This window comes from Oncorhynchus nerka, linkage group LG14, assembly GCF_034236695.1.
Source record: "Oncorhynchus nerka isolate Pitt River linkage group LG14, Oner_Uvic_2.0, whole genome shotgun sequence".
NCBI lineage: Eukaryota > Metazoa > Chordata > Actinopteri > Salmoniformes > Salmonidae > Oncorhynchus > Oncorhynchus nerka.
This window is the reverse complement of record NC_088409.1, coordinates 3,681,268-3,697,353: the sequence shown is the minus strand read 5'-3', so window position 1 is coordinate 3,697,353 and position 16,086 is coordinate 3,681,268. Positions and strand designations below refer to the sequence as shown.

The 16,086-nt window shown below is 49.4% G+C and overlaps 1 protein-coding gene across 1 annotated transcript in view; it reads right to left on the bottom strand.

The window, feature by feature from the left end:
* Positions 1-14,151, bottom strand: part of LOC115120473 (E3 ubiquitin-protein ligase RNF19A-like) — a 61,391-nt gene extending 47,240 nt beyond the window's left edge. The window contains 1 exon segment of the mRNA XM_065027056.1: positions 12,875-14,151. Coding sequence (XP_064883128.1) covers positions 12,875-14,118 — 1,244 coding nt within the window. The 5' untranslated portion in view covers positions 14,119-14,151.
* Between the last annotated feature and the right edge of the window lie 1,935 nt (positions 14,152-16,086).

Here is a 16,086-nt window from a genome sequence, read left to right as displayed (position 1 = left end):
ACTGAGTGAGGCCTCGTCTCTCCTTCCTCTCCTCTCCAGCAGGCTAATGGATCTGCCCTCTCACACCACTGAGTGAGGCCTCGTCTCTCCTTCCTCTCCTCTCCTCTCCAGTAGGCTAATGGATCTGCCCTCTCACACCACTGAGTGAGGCCTCGTCTCTCCTTCCTCTCCTCTCCAGTAGGCTAATGGATCTGCCCTCTCACACCACTGAGTGAGGCCTCGTCTCTCCTTCCTCTCCTCTCCAGCAGGCTAATGGATCTGCCCTCTCACACCACTGAGTGAGGCCTCGTCTCTCCTTCCTCTCCTCTCCAGCAGGCTAATGGATCTGCCCTCTCACGCCACTGAGTGAGGCCTCGTCTCTCCTTCCTCTCCTCTCCAGCAGGCTAATGGATCTGCCCTCTCACGCCACTGAGTGAGGCCTCGTCTCTCCTTCCTCTCCTCTCCAGCAGGCTAATGGATCTGCCCTCTCACACCACTGAGTGAGGCCTCGTCTCTCCTTCCTCTCCTCTCCAGCAGGCTAATGGATCTGCCCTCTCACACCACTGAGTGAGGCCTCGTCTCTCCTTCCTCTCCTCTCCAGCAGGCTAATGGATCTGCCCTCTCACACCACTGAGTGAGGCCTCGTCTCTCCTTCCTCTCCTCTCCAGCAGGCTAATGGATCTGCCCTCTCACACCACTGAGTGAGGCCTCGTCTCTCCTTCCTCTCCTCTCCAGTAGGCTAATGGATCTGCCCTCTCACACCACTGAGTGAGGCCTCGTCTCTCCTTCCTCTCCTCTCCAGCAGGTGAGAGACAGCAGCCACGGCTCCAGCTGAAGTCCATTCTTACTCAGTCAGCAGGTTTAGGGGGGAAATGTGTGTTTAAAAAGGCCTGACAGAACTGTCTCATGTTAATAACATTATGTAGCTTGTGTGAGACAGGGAGGGTTGAGTGTGGGGGTTTGGTCCATAGGGAGGGTTGAGTGTGGGGGGTTTGGTCCATAGGGAGGGTTGAGTGTGGGGGTTTGGTCCATAGGGAGGGTTGAGTGTGGGGGGTTTGGTCCATAGGGAGGGTTGAGTGTGGGGGGTTTGGTCCATAGGGAGGGTTGAGTGTGGGGGGTTTGGTCCATAGGGAGGGTTGAGTGTGGGGGGTTTGGTCCATAGGGAGGGTTGAGTGTGGGGGTTTGGTCCATAGGGAGGGTTGAGTGTGGGGGTTTGGTCCATAGGGAGGGTTGAGTGTGGGGGGTTTGGTCCATAGGGAGGGTTGAGTGTGGGGGGTTTGGTCCATAGGGAGGGTTGAGTGTGGGGGGTTTGGTCCATAGGGAGGGTTGAGTGTGGGGGGTTTGGTCCATAGGGAGGGTTGAGTGTGGGGGTTTGGTCCATAGGGAGGGTTGAGTGTGGGGGGTTTGGCCAATAGGGAGACAGGGAGGGTTGAGTGTGGGGGTTTGGTCCATAGGGAGACAGGGAGGGTTGAGTGTGGGGGTTTGGTCCATAGGGAGGGTTGAGTGTGGGGGGTTTGGTCCATAGGGAGGGTTGAGTGTGGGGGGTTTGGTCCATAGGGAGGGTTGAGTGTGGGGGGTTTGGTCCATAGGGAGGGTTGAGTGTGGGGGGTTTGGTCCATAGGGAGGGTTGAGTGTGGGGGGGTTTGGTCCATAGGGAGGGTTGAGTGTGGGGGTTTGGTCCATAGGGAGGGTTGAGTGTGGGGGGGTTTGGTCCATAGGGAGGGTTGAGTGTGGGGGGTTTGGCCAATAGGGAGACAGGGAGGGTTGAGTGTGGGGGGTTTGGTCCATAGGGAGACAGGGAGGGTTGAGTGTGGGGGGTTTGGTCCATAGGGAGACAGGGAGGGTTGAGTGTGGGGGTTTGGTCCATAGGGAGACAGGGAGGGTTGAGTGTGGGGGTTTGGTCCATAGGGAGGGTTGAGTGTGGGGGGTTTGGTCCATAGGGAGGGTTGAGTGTGGGGGTTTGGTCCATAGGGAGGGTTGAGTGTGGGGGGTTTGGTCCATAGGGAGGGTTGAGTGTGGGGGGTTTGGTCCATAGGGAGGGTTGAGTGTGGGGGGTTTGGTCCATAGGGAGGGTTGAGTGTGGGGGGTTTGGCCAATAGGGAGACAGGGAGGGTTGAGTGTGGGGGTTTGGACCATAGGGAGACAGGGAGGGTTGAGTGTGGGGGGTTTGGTCCATAGGGAGACAGGGAGGGTTTGGTCCATAGTGAGGGTTCATTGTGGGGGTTTGGTCCATAGTGAGGGTTGAGTGTGGGGGTTTGGCCCATAGTGAGGGTTGATTGTGGGGGTTTGGTCCATAGTGAGGGTTGAGTGTGGGGGGTTTGGCCCATAGGGAGGGTTGAGTGTGGGGGGTTTGGCCCATAGGGAGGGTTGATTGTGGGGGTTTGGTCCATAGGGAGACAGGGAGGGTTGAGTGTGGGGGGTTTGGTCCATAGGGAGACAGGGAGGGTTGAGTGTGAGGGTTTGGTCCATAGGGAGGTTTGAGTGTGGGGGGTTTGGTCCATAGTGAGACAGGGAGGGTTGAGTGTGGGGGGTTTGGTCCATAGGGGGGTTTAGTGTGGGGGGGTTTGGCCCATAGGGAGACAGGGAGGGTTTAGTGTGGGGGGGGTTGGCCCATAGGGAGACAGGGAGGGTTTAGTGTGGGGGTTTGGCCCATAGGGAGACAGGGAGGGTTTAGTGTGGGGGGGGTTTGGCCCATAGGGAGACAGGGAGGGTTTAGTGTGAGGGGGGGGGGTTTGGCCCATAGGGAGACAGGGAGGGTTTAGTGTGGGGGTTTGGCCCATAGGGAGACAGGGAGGGTTTAGTGTGGGGGGGGTTTGGCCCATTGTGGAGCCAGTCGCTCTCCTGCTCCAGCCCCACCCAGCCCAGCTGGAACCATTGGCCCCCTCCCTCCCAGAGCTGTGTTCTCCTCTCAGTCCCTCTCCACAGGCTGGACTCTGGACTGACTGACGTTCTCAAATCCCCTCTGACCAGCAGCGCGTTCAACTGCATGGTGTAACAGGCCAGTCTCACTACAGAGCTGCATGGTGTAACAGAACAGTCTCACTACAGAGCTGCATGGTGTAACAGAACAGTCTCACTACAGAGCTGCACGGTGTAACAGGCCAGTAGTACAGAACAGTCTCACTACAGAGCTGCATGGTGTAACAGAACAGTCTCACTACAGAGCGGCACGGTGTAACAGGCCAGTAGTACAGAACAGTCTCACTACAGAGCTGCACGGTGTAACAGAACAGTCTCACTACAGAGCTGCATGGTGTAACAGGCCAGTAGTACAGAACAGTCTCACTACAGAGCTGCATGGTGTAACAGGCCAGTAGTACAGAACAGTCTCACTACAGAGCTGCATGGTGTAACAGAACAGTAGTACAGAACAGTCTCACTACAGAGCTGCACGGTGTAACAGAACAGTCTCACTACAGAGCTGCATGGTGTAACAGAACAGTAGTACAGAACAGTCTCACTACAGAGCTGCATGGTGTAACAGAACAGTAGTACAGAACAGTCTCACTACAGAGCTGCATGGTGTAACAGAACAGTAGTACAGAACAGTCTCACTACAGAGCTGCATGGTGTAACAGAACAGTCTCACTACAGAGCTGCATGGTGTAACAGAACAGTCTCACTACAGAGCTGCATGGTGTAACAGAACAGTCTCACTACAGAGCTGCATGGTGTAACAGAACAGTCTCACTACAGAGCTGCATGGTGTAACAGAACAGTCTCACTACAGAGCTGCACGGTGTAACAGAACAGTAGTACAGAACAGTCTCACTACAGAGCTGCATGGTGTAACAGAACAGTAGTACAGAACAGTCTCACTACAGAGCTGCACGGTGTAACAGAACAGTCTCACTACAGAGCTGCATGGTGTAACAGGCCAGTCTCACTACAGAGCTGCATGGTGTAACAGGCCAGTAGTACAGAACAGTCTCACTACAGAGCTGCATGGTGTAACAGAACAGTCTCACTACAGAGCTGCATGGTGTAACAGGCCAGTAGTACAGAACAGTCTCACTACAGAGCTGCATGGTGTAACAGAACAGTCTCACTACAGAGCTGCATGGTGTAACAGAACAGTCTCACTACAGAGCTGCATGGTGTAACAGAACAGTAGTACAGAACAGTCTCACTACAGAGCTGCATGGTGTAACAGGCCAGTAGTACAGAACAGTCTCACTACAGAGCTGCATGGTGTAACAGAACAGTCTCACTACAGAGCTGCATGGTGTAACAGAACAGTCTCACTACAGAGCTGCATGGTGTAACAGAACAGTCTCACTACAGAGCTGCATGGTGTAACAGAACAGTCTCACTACAGAGCTGCATGGTGTAACAGAACAGTCTCACTACAGAGCTGCATGGTGTAACAGAACAGTCTCACTACAGAGCTGCATGGTGTAACAGAACAGTCTCACTACAGAGCTGCATGGTGTAACAGAACAGTCTCACTACAGAGCTGCATGGTGTAACAGAACAGTAGTACAGAACAGTCTCACTACAGAGCTGCATGGTGTAACAGAACAGTCTCACTACAGAGCTGCACGGTGTAACAGAACAGTCTCACTACAGAGCTGCATGGTGTAACAGAACAGTCTCACTACAGAGCTGCACGGTGTAACAGAACAGTAGTACAGAACAGTCTCACTACAGAGCTGCATGGTGTAACAGAACAGTAGTACAGAACAGTCTCACTACAGAGCTGCACGGTGTAACAGAACAGTCTCACTACAGAGCTGCATGGTGTAACAGGCCAGTCTCACTACAGAGCTGCATGGTGTAACAGGCCAGTAGTACCGAACAGTCTCACTACAGAGCTGCATGGTGTAACAGAACAGTCTCACTACAGAGCTGCATGGTGTAACAGACCAGTAGTACAGAACAGTCTCACTACAGAGCTGCACGGTTACTGCATGGTGTAACAGGCCAGTAGTACAGAACAGTCTCACTACAGAGCTGCATGGTGTAACAGGCCAGTAGTACAGAACAGTCTCACTACAGAGCTGCATGGTGTAACAGAACAGTCTCACTACAGAGCTGCATGGTGTAACAGAACAGTAGTACAGAACAGTCTCACTACAGAGCTGCATGGTGTAACAGGCCAGTAGTACAGAACAGTCTCACTACAGAGCTGCATGGTGTAACAGGCCAGTAGTACAGAACAGTCTCACTACAGAGCTGCACGGTGTAACAGAACAGTCTCACTACAGAGCTGCATGGTGTAACAGAACAGTCTCACTACAGAGCTGCATGGTGTAACAGAACAGTCTCACTACAGAGCTGCATGGTGTAACAGAACAGTCTCACTACAGAGCTGCATGGTGTAACAGAACAGTAGTACAGAACAGTCTCACTACAGAGCTGCATGGTGTAACAGAACAGTAGTACAGAACAGTCTCACTACAGAGCTGCATGGTGTAACAGGCCAGTAGTACAGAACAGTCTCACTACAGAGCTGCATGGTGTAACAGAACAGTCTCACTACAGAGCTGCATGGTGTAACAGAACAGTCTCACTACAGAGCTGCATGGTGTAACAGGCCAGTAGTACAGAACAGTCTCACTACAGAGCTGCATGGTGTAACAGAACAGTAGTACAGAACAGTCTCAATACAGAGCTGCATGGTGTAACAGAACAGTAGTACAGAACAGTCTCACTACAGAGCTGCATGGTGTAACAGAACAGTAGTACAGAACAGTCTCACTACAGAGCTGCATGGTGTAACAGGCCAGTAGTACAGAACAGTCTCACTACAGAGCTGCATGGTGTAACAGAACAGTAGTACAGAACAGTCTCACTACAGAGCTGCATGGTGTAACAGAACAGTCTCACTACAGAGCTGCATGGTGTAACAGAACAGTAGTACAGAACAGTCTCACTACAGAGCTGCATGGTGTAACAGAACAGTCTCACTACAGAGCTGCATGGTATAACAGAACAGTAGTACAGAACAGTCTCACTACAGAGCTGCATGGTGTAACAGAACAGTCTCACTACAGAGCTGCATGGTGTAACAGAACAGTAGTACAGAACAGTCTCACTACAGAGCTGCATGGTGTAACAGAACAGTAGTACAGAACAGTCTCACTACAGAGCTGCATGGTGTAACAGAACAGTCTCACTACAGAGCTGCATGGTGTAACAGAACAGTCTCACTACAGAGCTGCATGGTGTAACAGGCCAGTAGTACAGAACAGTCTCACTACAGAGCTGCATGGTGTAACAGGCCAGTAGTACAGAACAGTCTCACTACAGAGCTGCATGGTGTAACAGAACAGTCTCACTACAGAGCTGCATGGTGTAACAGTCCAGTAGTACAGAACAGTCTCACTACAGAGCTGCATGGTGTAACAGAACAGTCTCACTACAGAGCTGCATGGTGTAACAGAACAGTAGTACAGAACAGTCTCACTACAGAGCTGCATGGTGTAACAGAACAGTCTCACTACAGAGCTGCATGGTGTAACAGAACAGTAGTACAGAACAGTCTCACTACAGAGCTGCATGGTGTAACAGAACAGTCTCACTACAGAGCTGCATGGTATAACAGAACAGTAGTACAGAACAGTCTCACTACAGAGCTGCATGGTGTAACAGAACAGTCTCACTACAGACCTGCATGGTGTAACAGGCCAGTAGTACAGAACAGTCTCACTACAGAGCTGCATGGTGTAACAGAACAGTAGTACAGAACAGTCTCACTACAGAGCTGCATGGTGTAACAGAACAGTCTCACTACAGAGCTGCACGGTGTAACAGAACAGTCTCACTACAGAGCTGTTGTTAGTAGTAGACATTATAGGAAACGTGGTCCAATACTTGAGAAATGTTCAGCGAGTCAGAGGCAGCAAGTTGTCGTGCCAGACGCCAAGCAGCAGCCTGAGCCAGACGCCAAGCAGCAGCCTGAGCCAGACGCCAAGCAGCAGCCTGAGCCAGACGCCAAGCAGCAGCCTGAGCCAGACAGCCTGAGCCAGACGCCAAGCAGCAGCCTGAGCCAGACAGCCTGAGCCAGACGCCAAGCAGCAGCCTGAGCCAGACAGCCTGAGCCAGACGCCAAGCAGCAGCCTGAGCCAGACGCCAAGCAGCAGCCTGAGCCAGACGCCAAGCAGCAGCCTGAGCCAGACGCCAAGCAGCAGCCTGAGCCAGACGCCAAGCAGCAGCCTGAGCCAGACGCCAAGCAGCAGCCTGAGCCAGACGCCAAGCAGCAGCCTGAGCCAGACGCCAAGCAGCAGCCTGAGCCAGACGCCAAGCAGCAGCCTGAGCCAGACGCCAAGCAGCAGCCTGAGCCAGCAGCCTGAGCCAGACGCCAGACGCCAAGCAGCAGCCTGAGCCAGACGCCAAGCAGCAGCCTGAGCCAGACGCCAAGCAGCAGCCTGAGCCAGACGCCAAGCAGCAGCCTGAGCCAGACGCCAAGCAGCAGCCTGAGCCTACTCTTTATCTGGTATCTGACCACCCCTACTCTTTATCTGGTATCTGACCACCCCTACTCTTTATCTGGTATCTGACCACCCCTACTCTTTATCTGGTATCTGACCACCCCTACTCTTTATCTGGTATCTGACCACCCCTACTCTTTATCTGGTATCTGAACACCCTGGTATCTACTCTTTATCTGGTATCTGAACACCCCTACTCTTTATCTGGTATCTGAACACCCCTACTCTTTATCTGGTATCTGAACACCCCTACTCTTTATCTGGTATCTGAACACCCCTACTCTTTATCTGGTATCTGAACACCCCTACTCTTTATCTGGTATCTGAACACCCCTACTCTTTATCTGGTATCTGAACACCCCTACTCTTTATCTGGTATCTGAACACCCCTACTCTTTATCTGGTATCTGAACACCCCTACTCTTTATCTGGTATCTGAACACCCCTACTCTTTATCTTTATCTGGTATCTGAACACCCCTACTCTTTATCTGGTATCTGAACACCCCTACTCTTTATCTGGTATCTGAACACCCCTACTCTTTATCTGGTATCTGAACACCCCTACTGGTATCTTTATCTGGTATCTGAACACCCCTATCTGGTATCTTTATCTGGTATCTGAACACCCCTACTCTTTCTGGTATCTACTCTTTATCTGGTATCTGAACACCCCTACTCTTTATCTGGTATCTGAACACCCCTAACACCCTTTTTATCTGGTATCTGAACACCCCTACTCTTTATCTGGTATCTGAACACCCCTATCTGGTATCTTTATCTGGTATCTGAACACCCCTCTGGTATCTGAACACCCCTACTCTTTCTGATCTGGTATCTGAACACCCCTACTCTTTATCTGGTATCTGAACACCCCTACTCTTTATCTGGTATCTGAACACCCCTATCTCACCCCTTTTTATCTGGTATCTGAACACCCCTACTCTTTATCTGGTATCTGAACACCCCTACTCTTTATCTGGTATCTGAACACCCCTACTCTTTATCTGGTATCTGAACACCCCTACTCTTTATCTGGTATCTGAACACCCCTACTCTTTATCTGGTATCTGAACACCCCTAAAACGGTCCTTATTGATATGAAGTGTCATAACACCCCTAAAACGGTCCTTATTGATCCTTATTGATATGAAGTGTCATAACACCCCTAAAACGGTCCTTATTGATGTGAAGTGTCATAACACCCCTAAAACGATCCTTATTGATATGAAGTGTCATAACACCCCTAAAACTATCCTTATTGATATGAAGTGTCATAACACCCCTAAAACTATCCTTATTGATCCTTATTGATATGAAGTGTCATAACACCCCTAAAACTATCCTTATTGATATGAAGTGTCATAACACCCCTAAAACTATCCTTATTGATATGAAGTGTCATAACACCCCTAAAACTATCCTTATTGATATGAAGTGTCATAACACCCCTAAAACTATCCTTATTGATCCTTATTGATATGAAGTGTCATAACACCCCTAAAACTATCCGTATTGATCCTTATTGATTTGAAGTGTCATAACACCCCTAAAACGGTCCTTATTGATCCTTATTGATATGAAGTGTCATAACACCCCTAAAACGATCCTTATTGATATGAAGTGTCATAACACCCCTAAAACTATCCTTATTGATCCTTATTGATATGAATTGTCATAACACCCCTAAAACTATCCTTATTGATATGAAGTGTCATAACACCCCTAAAACTATCCTTATTGATCCTTATTGATATGAAGTGTCATAACACCCCTAAAACGGTCCTTATTGATATGAAGTGTCATAACACCCCTAAAACTATCCTTATTGATATGAAGTGTCATAACACCCCTAAAACTATCCTTATTGATATGAAGTGTCATAACACCCCTAAAACTATCCTTATTGATCCTTATTGATATGAAGTGTCATAACACCCCTAAAACTATCCTTATTGATCCTTATTGATATGAAGTGTCATAACACCCCTAAAACGATCCTTATTGATATGAAGTGTCATAACACCCCTAAAACTATCCTTATCGATCCTTATTGATATGAAGTGTCATAACACCCCTAAAACGGTCCTTATTGATATGAAGTGTCATAACACCCCTAAAACTATCCTTATTGATATGAAGTGTCATAACACCCCTAAAACTATCCTTATTGATATGAAGTGTCATAACACCCCTAAAACTATCCTTATTGATATGAAGTGTCATAACACCCCTAAAACTATCCTTATTGATGTGAAGTGTCATAACACCCCTAAAACTATCCTTATTGATATGAAGTGTCATAACACCCCTAAAACTATCCTTATTGATCCTTATTGATATGAAGTGTCATAACACCCCTAAAACTATCCTTATTGATATGAAGTGTCATAACACCCCTAAAACTATCCTTATTGATCCTTATTGATATGAAGTGTCATAACACCCCTATAACTATCCTTATCGATCCTTATTGATATGAAGTGTCATAACACCCCTAAAACGATCCTTATTGATCCTTATTGATATGAAGTGTCATAACACCCCTAAAACTATCCTTATTGATATGAAGTGTCATAACACCCCTAAAACTATCCTTATTGATCCTTATTGATATGAAGTGTCATAACACCCCTAAAACGGTCCTTATTGATATGAAGTGTCATAACACCCCTAAAACTATCCTTATTGATATGAAGTGTCATAACACCCCTAAAACGATCCTTATCGATCCTTATTGATATGAAGTGTCATAACACCCCTAAAACTATCCTTATTGATATGAAGTGTCATAACACCCCTAAAACGATCCTTATCGATCCTTATTGATATGAAGTGTCATAACACCCCTAAAACTATCCTTATTGATATGAAGTGTCATAACCCCCCTAAAACTATCCTTATTGATCCTTATTGATATGAAGTGTCATAACACCCCTAAAACTATCCTTATCGATCCTTATTGATATGAAGTGTCATAACACCCCTAAAACTATCCTTATTGATATGAAGTGTCATAACACCCCTAAAACTATCCTTATCGATATGAAGTGTCATAACACCCCTAAAACTATCCTTATCGATCCTTATTGATATGAAGTGTCATAACACCCCTAAAACTATCCTTATCGATCCTTATTGATATGAAGTGTCATAACACCCCTAAAACTATCCTTATCGATCCTTATTGATATGAAGTGTCATAACACCCCTAAAACTATCCTTATCGATCCTTATTGATATGAAGTGTCATAACACCCCTAAAACTATCCTTATTGATCCTTATTGATATGAAGTGTCATAACACCCCTAAAACGATCCTTATTGATATGAAGTGTCATAACACCCCTAAAACTATCCTTATTGATATGAAGTGTCATAACACCCCTAAAACTATCCTTATTGATCCTTATTGATATGAAGTGTCATAACACCCCTAAAACTATCCTTATCGATCCTTATTGATATGAAGTGTCATAACACCCCTAAAACTATCCTTATCGATCCTTATTGATATGAAGTGTCATAACACCCCTAAAACTATCCTTATTGATCCTTATTGATATGAAGTGTCATAACACCCCTAAAACTATCCTTATTGATATGAAGTGTCATAACACCCCTAAAACGATCCTTATCGATATGAAGTGTCATAACACCCCTAAAACAGTCCTTATTGATATGAAGTGTCATAACACCCCTAAAACGATCCTTATCGATCCTTATTGATATGAAGTGTCATAACACCCCTAAAACGGTCCTTATTGATATGAAGTGTCATAACACCCCTAAAACGATCCTTATTGATATGAAGTGTCATAACACCCCTAAAACTATCCTTATTGATATGAAGTGTCATAACACCCCTAAAACTATCCTTATCGATCCTTATTGATATGAAGTGTCATAACACCCCTAAAACTATCCTTATTGATCCTTATTGATATGAAGTGTCATAACACCCCTAAAACTATCCTTATTGATATGAAGTGTCATAACACCCCTAAAACTATCCTTATTGATATGAAGTGTCATAACACCCCTAAAACTATCCTTATCGATCCTTATTGATATGAAGTGTCATAACACCCCTAAAACTATCCTTATTGATCCTTATTGATATGAAGTGTCATAACACCCCTAAAACTATCCTTATCGATCCTTATTGATATGAAGTGCCGTAACTTGTGACCAATAAAAATAAGGAGAAATCGGACACCTTTGTTTAATTCCGCATCCAATGTTGAATCTCTGAAGTTCCGTGGGATAATTTAACAGAGCTGACCGTTTTTAAAGTCTTTCTGCAAAGACGGATATAAGCAGCTTTCCATCACTGTTCAGTACCGTGATTTGGTCTCCAATTGTCTGACGTCACAGGATCTTTGTTTGGTTTGGGTAGTACAGAAATGAGGCCTTGTTGTCATTGAAACAGGCAGGACCCATAAATCAACTGCCTCTTTAAAAAACATTAAATTCAACAATATTTTCCTTCTGAAAATATTTAAAGAATTCACTGATAATGCCGTCATTCCCTGGAGATTTGTTCTCTTTTCACTTAAATCACTAGAGACTTTTGGAAGTCTATGAATTTCGCATAGTCTTTGACAGAGTCAGGACAGGCAGATATGTCACTAGTAGGACAGGCAGATATGTCACTAGTAGGACAGGCAGATATGTCACTAGTAGGACAGGCATTACTGGGATAAAGGCTACCATAGAATCCTGTTGTTTTGTTTGTTGTTGGATGCATAAATATTCCCTAATAAAAACCAGAGTGGTGAGTCTTACTACAGATGACCTCCCCTTTAAATGCACCTCTTAAAACTGCTACACCTGCAGAGTGGGGAGTCTTACTACTGATGACCTCCCCTTTAAATGCACCTCTTAAAACTGCTACACCTGCAGAGTGGTGATTCTTACTACTGATGACCTCCCCTTTAAATGCACCTCTTAAAACTGCTACACCTGCAGAGTGGGGAGTCTTACTACTGATGACCTCCCCTTTAAATGCACCTCTTAAAACTGCTACACCTGCAGAGTGGGGAGTCTTACTACAGGACTACCTGACATGATGACTCCTTGCTGTCCCCAGTCCACCTGACTGTGCTGCTGCTCCAGTTTCAACTGTTCTGCCTTATTATTATTCGACCATGCTGGTCATTTATGAACATTTGAACATCTTGGCCATGTTCTGTTATAATCTCCACCCGGCACAGCCAGAAGAGGACTGGCCACCCCACATAGCCTGGTTCCTCTCTAGGTTTTGGCCTTTCTAGGGAGTTTTTCCTAGCCACCGTGCTTCTACACCTGCATTGATTGCTGTTTGGGGTTTTAGGCTGGGTTTCTGTACAGCACTTTGAGCTCAGACACACCCTGTGTGTGTCTGAGCTGAGGTTCAGTCTGCCCTGTGTGTCTGAGCGGAGGTTCACAGTCTGCCCTGTGTGTGTGAGCGGAGGTTCTTACCCACAGTCTGGGGCGGGGCACCAGCGACAGTCAGGGTCGGTCACCAGCCATCGCCTCAACATGAACTCCTCGTACTTCTCCATGAGGGGCTGGTCTCCCAGGATGATGCGTATGTCGTGGGGGTTGAACCGCTCAGAGCACTCTGGACAGCTGATGTTGACGCGCGACTCACTGATCTCTATTCGCAAGTACTGGCGCAGGCAATCCGCACAGGAGCGGTGGTGGCAGGTCATGATGTCCGGGAAACTGTCCCTAGAGTGACGTAGAAGGCACAGAGGGCACTCCAGCAGCTCTCGACCCCGGGAGGAAGAGGAGGAAGAGGAGGACGCCCCGAGGGAGGTGGTGCAGGCAGCTCCGGCCACTGAGAAGGCAGAGTTCTTATCGTTCAGCGTGAGGTCTGATTGGATGCTGTCTATGCTGGCGATACCATCCACCCCTCCTCCTCCTCCTCCTCCTCCTCCTCTTCCTCGGAGCTCCATGGACTTCCTCTTGGGGTCCCGGCGCCGTCTGAACAGGTTCCCCATGGACAGACGTCTCTTCTTGGGGGCCTTCTTGACGGAGGGCAGGCTGACTGAGGAGGAGGACTGAAGGTCCCGGTCAGAGCCCATGGTTTGGTGCTTCTGAAGGTCCCGGTCAGAGCCCATGGTTTGGTGCTTCTGGAGGTCCCGGTCAGAGCCCATGGTTTGGTGCTTCTGAAGGTCCCGGTCAGAGCCCATGGTTTGGTGCTTCTGGAGGTCCCGGTCAGAGCCCATGGTTTGGTGCTTCTGGAGGTCCCGGTCAGAGCCCATGGTTTGGTGCTTCTGAAGGTCCCGGTCAGAGCCCATGGTTTGGTGCTTCTGGAGGTCCCGGTCAGAGCCCATGGTTTGGTGCTTCTGGAGGTCCCGGTCAGAGCCCATGGTTTGGTGCTTCTGGAGGTCCCGGTCAGAGCCCATGGTTTGGTGCTTCTGGAGGTCCCGGTCAGAGCCCAGGGTTTGGTGCTTCTGGAGGTCCCGGTCAGAGCCCATGGTTTGGTGCTTCTGAAGGTCCCGGTCAGAGCCCATGGTTTGGTGCTTCTGGAGGTCCCGGTCAGAGCCCATGGTTTGGTGCTTCTGGAGGTCCCGGTCAGAGCCCATGGTTTGGTGCTTCTGGAGGTCCCGGTCAGAGCCCAGGGTTTGGTGCTTCTGGAGGTCCCGGTCAGAGCCCATGGTTTGGTGCTTCTGGAGGTCCCGGTCAGAGCCCATGGTTTGGTGCTTCTGGAGGCTCATCGTGGCTCCAGAGGGATTCGCGGGGGGGACAGGGGGCGCTGCCCAACCCCTCACATGGACAGGGTTAGAGAGGCCGGGGGAGAGACTGGGGTTGGGAACAGGGGAGGGGGTCAGGGGTCTAGTGGGGAACACAGGTTTAAGCCATGGTGGTTATCGCCAGTCCTTTCCTGGGTCTTCGGGGCTCCTTGTTCTGTCCGTCTGAGGAGAGAAGGAACAAGCTGTTATTAACAAGTATTCAAACACAGTCTAGTGTGCTCCCCCCCAGACTACCGTCTAGTGTGCTCCCCCCCAGACTACCGTCTAGTGTGCTCCCCCAGACTACCGTCTAGTGTGCTCCCCCAGACTACCGTCTAGTGTGCTCCCCCAGACTACCGTCTAGTGTGCTCCCCCAGACTACCGTCTAGTGTGCTCCCCCAGACTACCGTCTAGTGTGCTCCCCCAGACTACCGTCTAGTGTGCTCCCCCCCAGACTACCGTCTAGTGTGCTCCCCCCCAGACTACCGTCTAGTGTGCTCCCCCCCAGACTACCGTCTAGTGTGCTCCCCCCCAGACTACCGTCTAGTGTGCTCCCCCAGACTACCGTCTAGTGTGCTCCCCCAGACTACCGTCTAGTGTGCTCCCCCAGACTACCGTCTAGTGTGCTCCCCCAGACTACCGTCTAGTGTGCTCCCCCAGACTACCGTCTAGTGTGCTCCCCCAGACTACCGTCTAGTGTGCTCCCCCAGACTACCGTCTAGTGTGCTCCCCCAGACTACCGTCTAGTGTGCTCCCCCAGACTACCGTCTAGTGTGCTCCCCCAGACTACCGTCTAGTGTGCTCCCCCAGACTACCGTCTAGTGTGCTCCCCCAGACTACCGTCTAGTGTGCTCCCCCAGACTACCGTCTAGTGTGCTCCCCCAGACTACCGTCTAGTGTGCTCCCCCAGACTACCGTCTAGTGTGCTCCCCCAGACTACCGTCTAGTGTGCTCCCCCAGACTACCGTCTAGTGTGCTCCCCCAGACTACCGTCTAGTGTGCTCCCCCAGACTACCGTCTAGTGTGCTCCCCCAGACTACCGTCTAGTGTGCTCCCCCAGACTACCGTCTAGTGTGCTCCCCCAGACTACCGTCTAGTGTGCTCCCCCAGACTACCGTCTAGTGTGCTCCCCCAGACTACCGTCTAGTGTGCTCCCCCAGACTACCGTCTAGTGTGCTCCCCCAGACTACCGTCTAGTGTGCTCCCCCAGACTACCGTCTAGTGTGCTCCCCCAGACTACCGTCTAGTGTGCTCCCCCAGACTACCGTCTAGTGTGCCCCCCAGACTACCGTCTAGTGTGCTCCCCCAGACTACCGTCTAGTGTGCTCCCCCAGACTACCGTCTAGTGTGCTCCCCCAGACTACCGTCTAGTGTGCCCCCCAGACTACCGTCTAGTGTACTCCCCCAGACTACCGTCTAGTGTACTCCCCCCAGACTACCGTCTAGTGTACTCCCCCAGACTACCGTCTAGTGTACTCCCCCAGACTACCGTCTAGTGTACTCCCCCAGACTACCGTCTAGTGTACTCCCCCAGACTACCGTCTAGTGTACTCCCCCAGACTACCGTCTAGTGTACTCCCCCAGACTACCGTCTAGTGTACTCCCCCAGACTACAGTCTAGTGTACTCCCCCAGACTACAGTCTAGTGTACTCCCCAGACTACAGTCTAGTGTACTCCCCCAGACTACCGTCTAGTGTACTCCCCCAGACTACCGTCTAGTGTACTCCCCCAGACTACCGTCTAGTGTACTTCCCCAGACTACCGTCTAGTGTACTCCCCCAGACTACCGTCTAGTGTAATACCCCACACTACCGTCTAGTGTAATACCCCACACTACCGTCTAGTGTACTCCCCCAGACTACCGTCTAGTGTACTCCCCCAGACTACCGTCTAGTGTACTCCCCCAGACTACCGTCTAGTGTACTCCACCCAGACTACCGTCTAGTGTAATA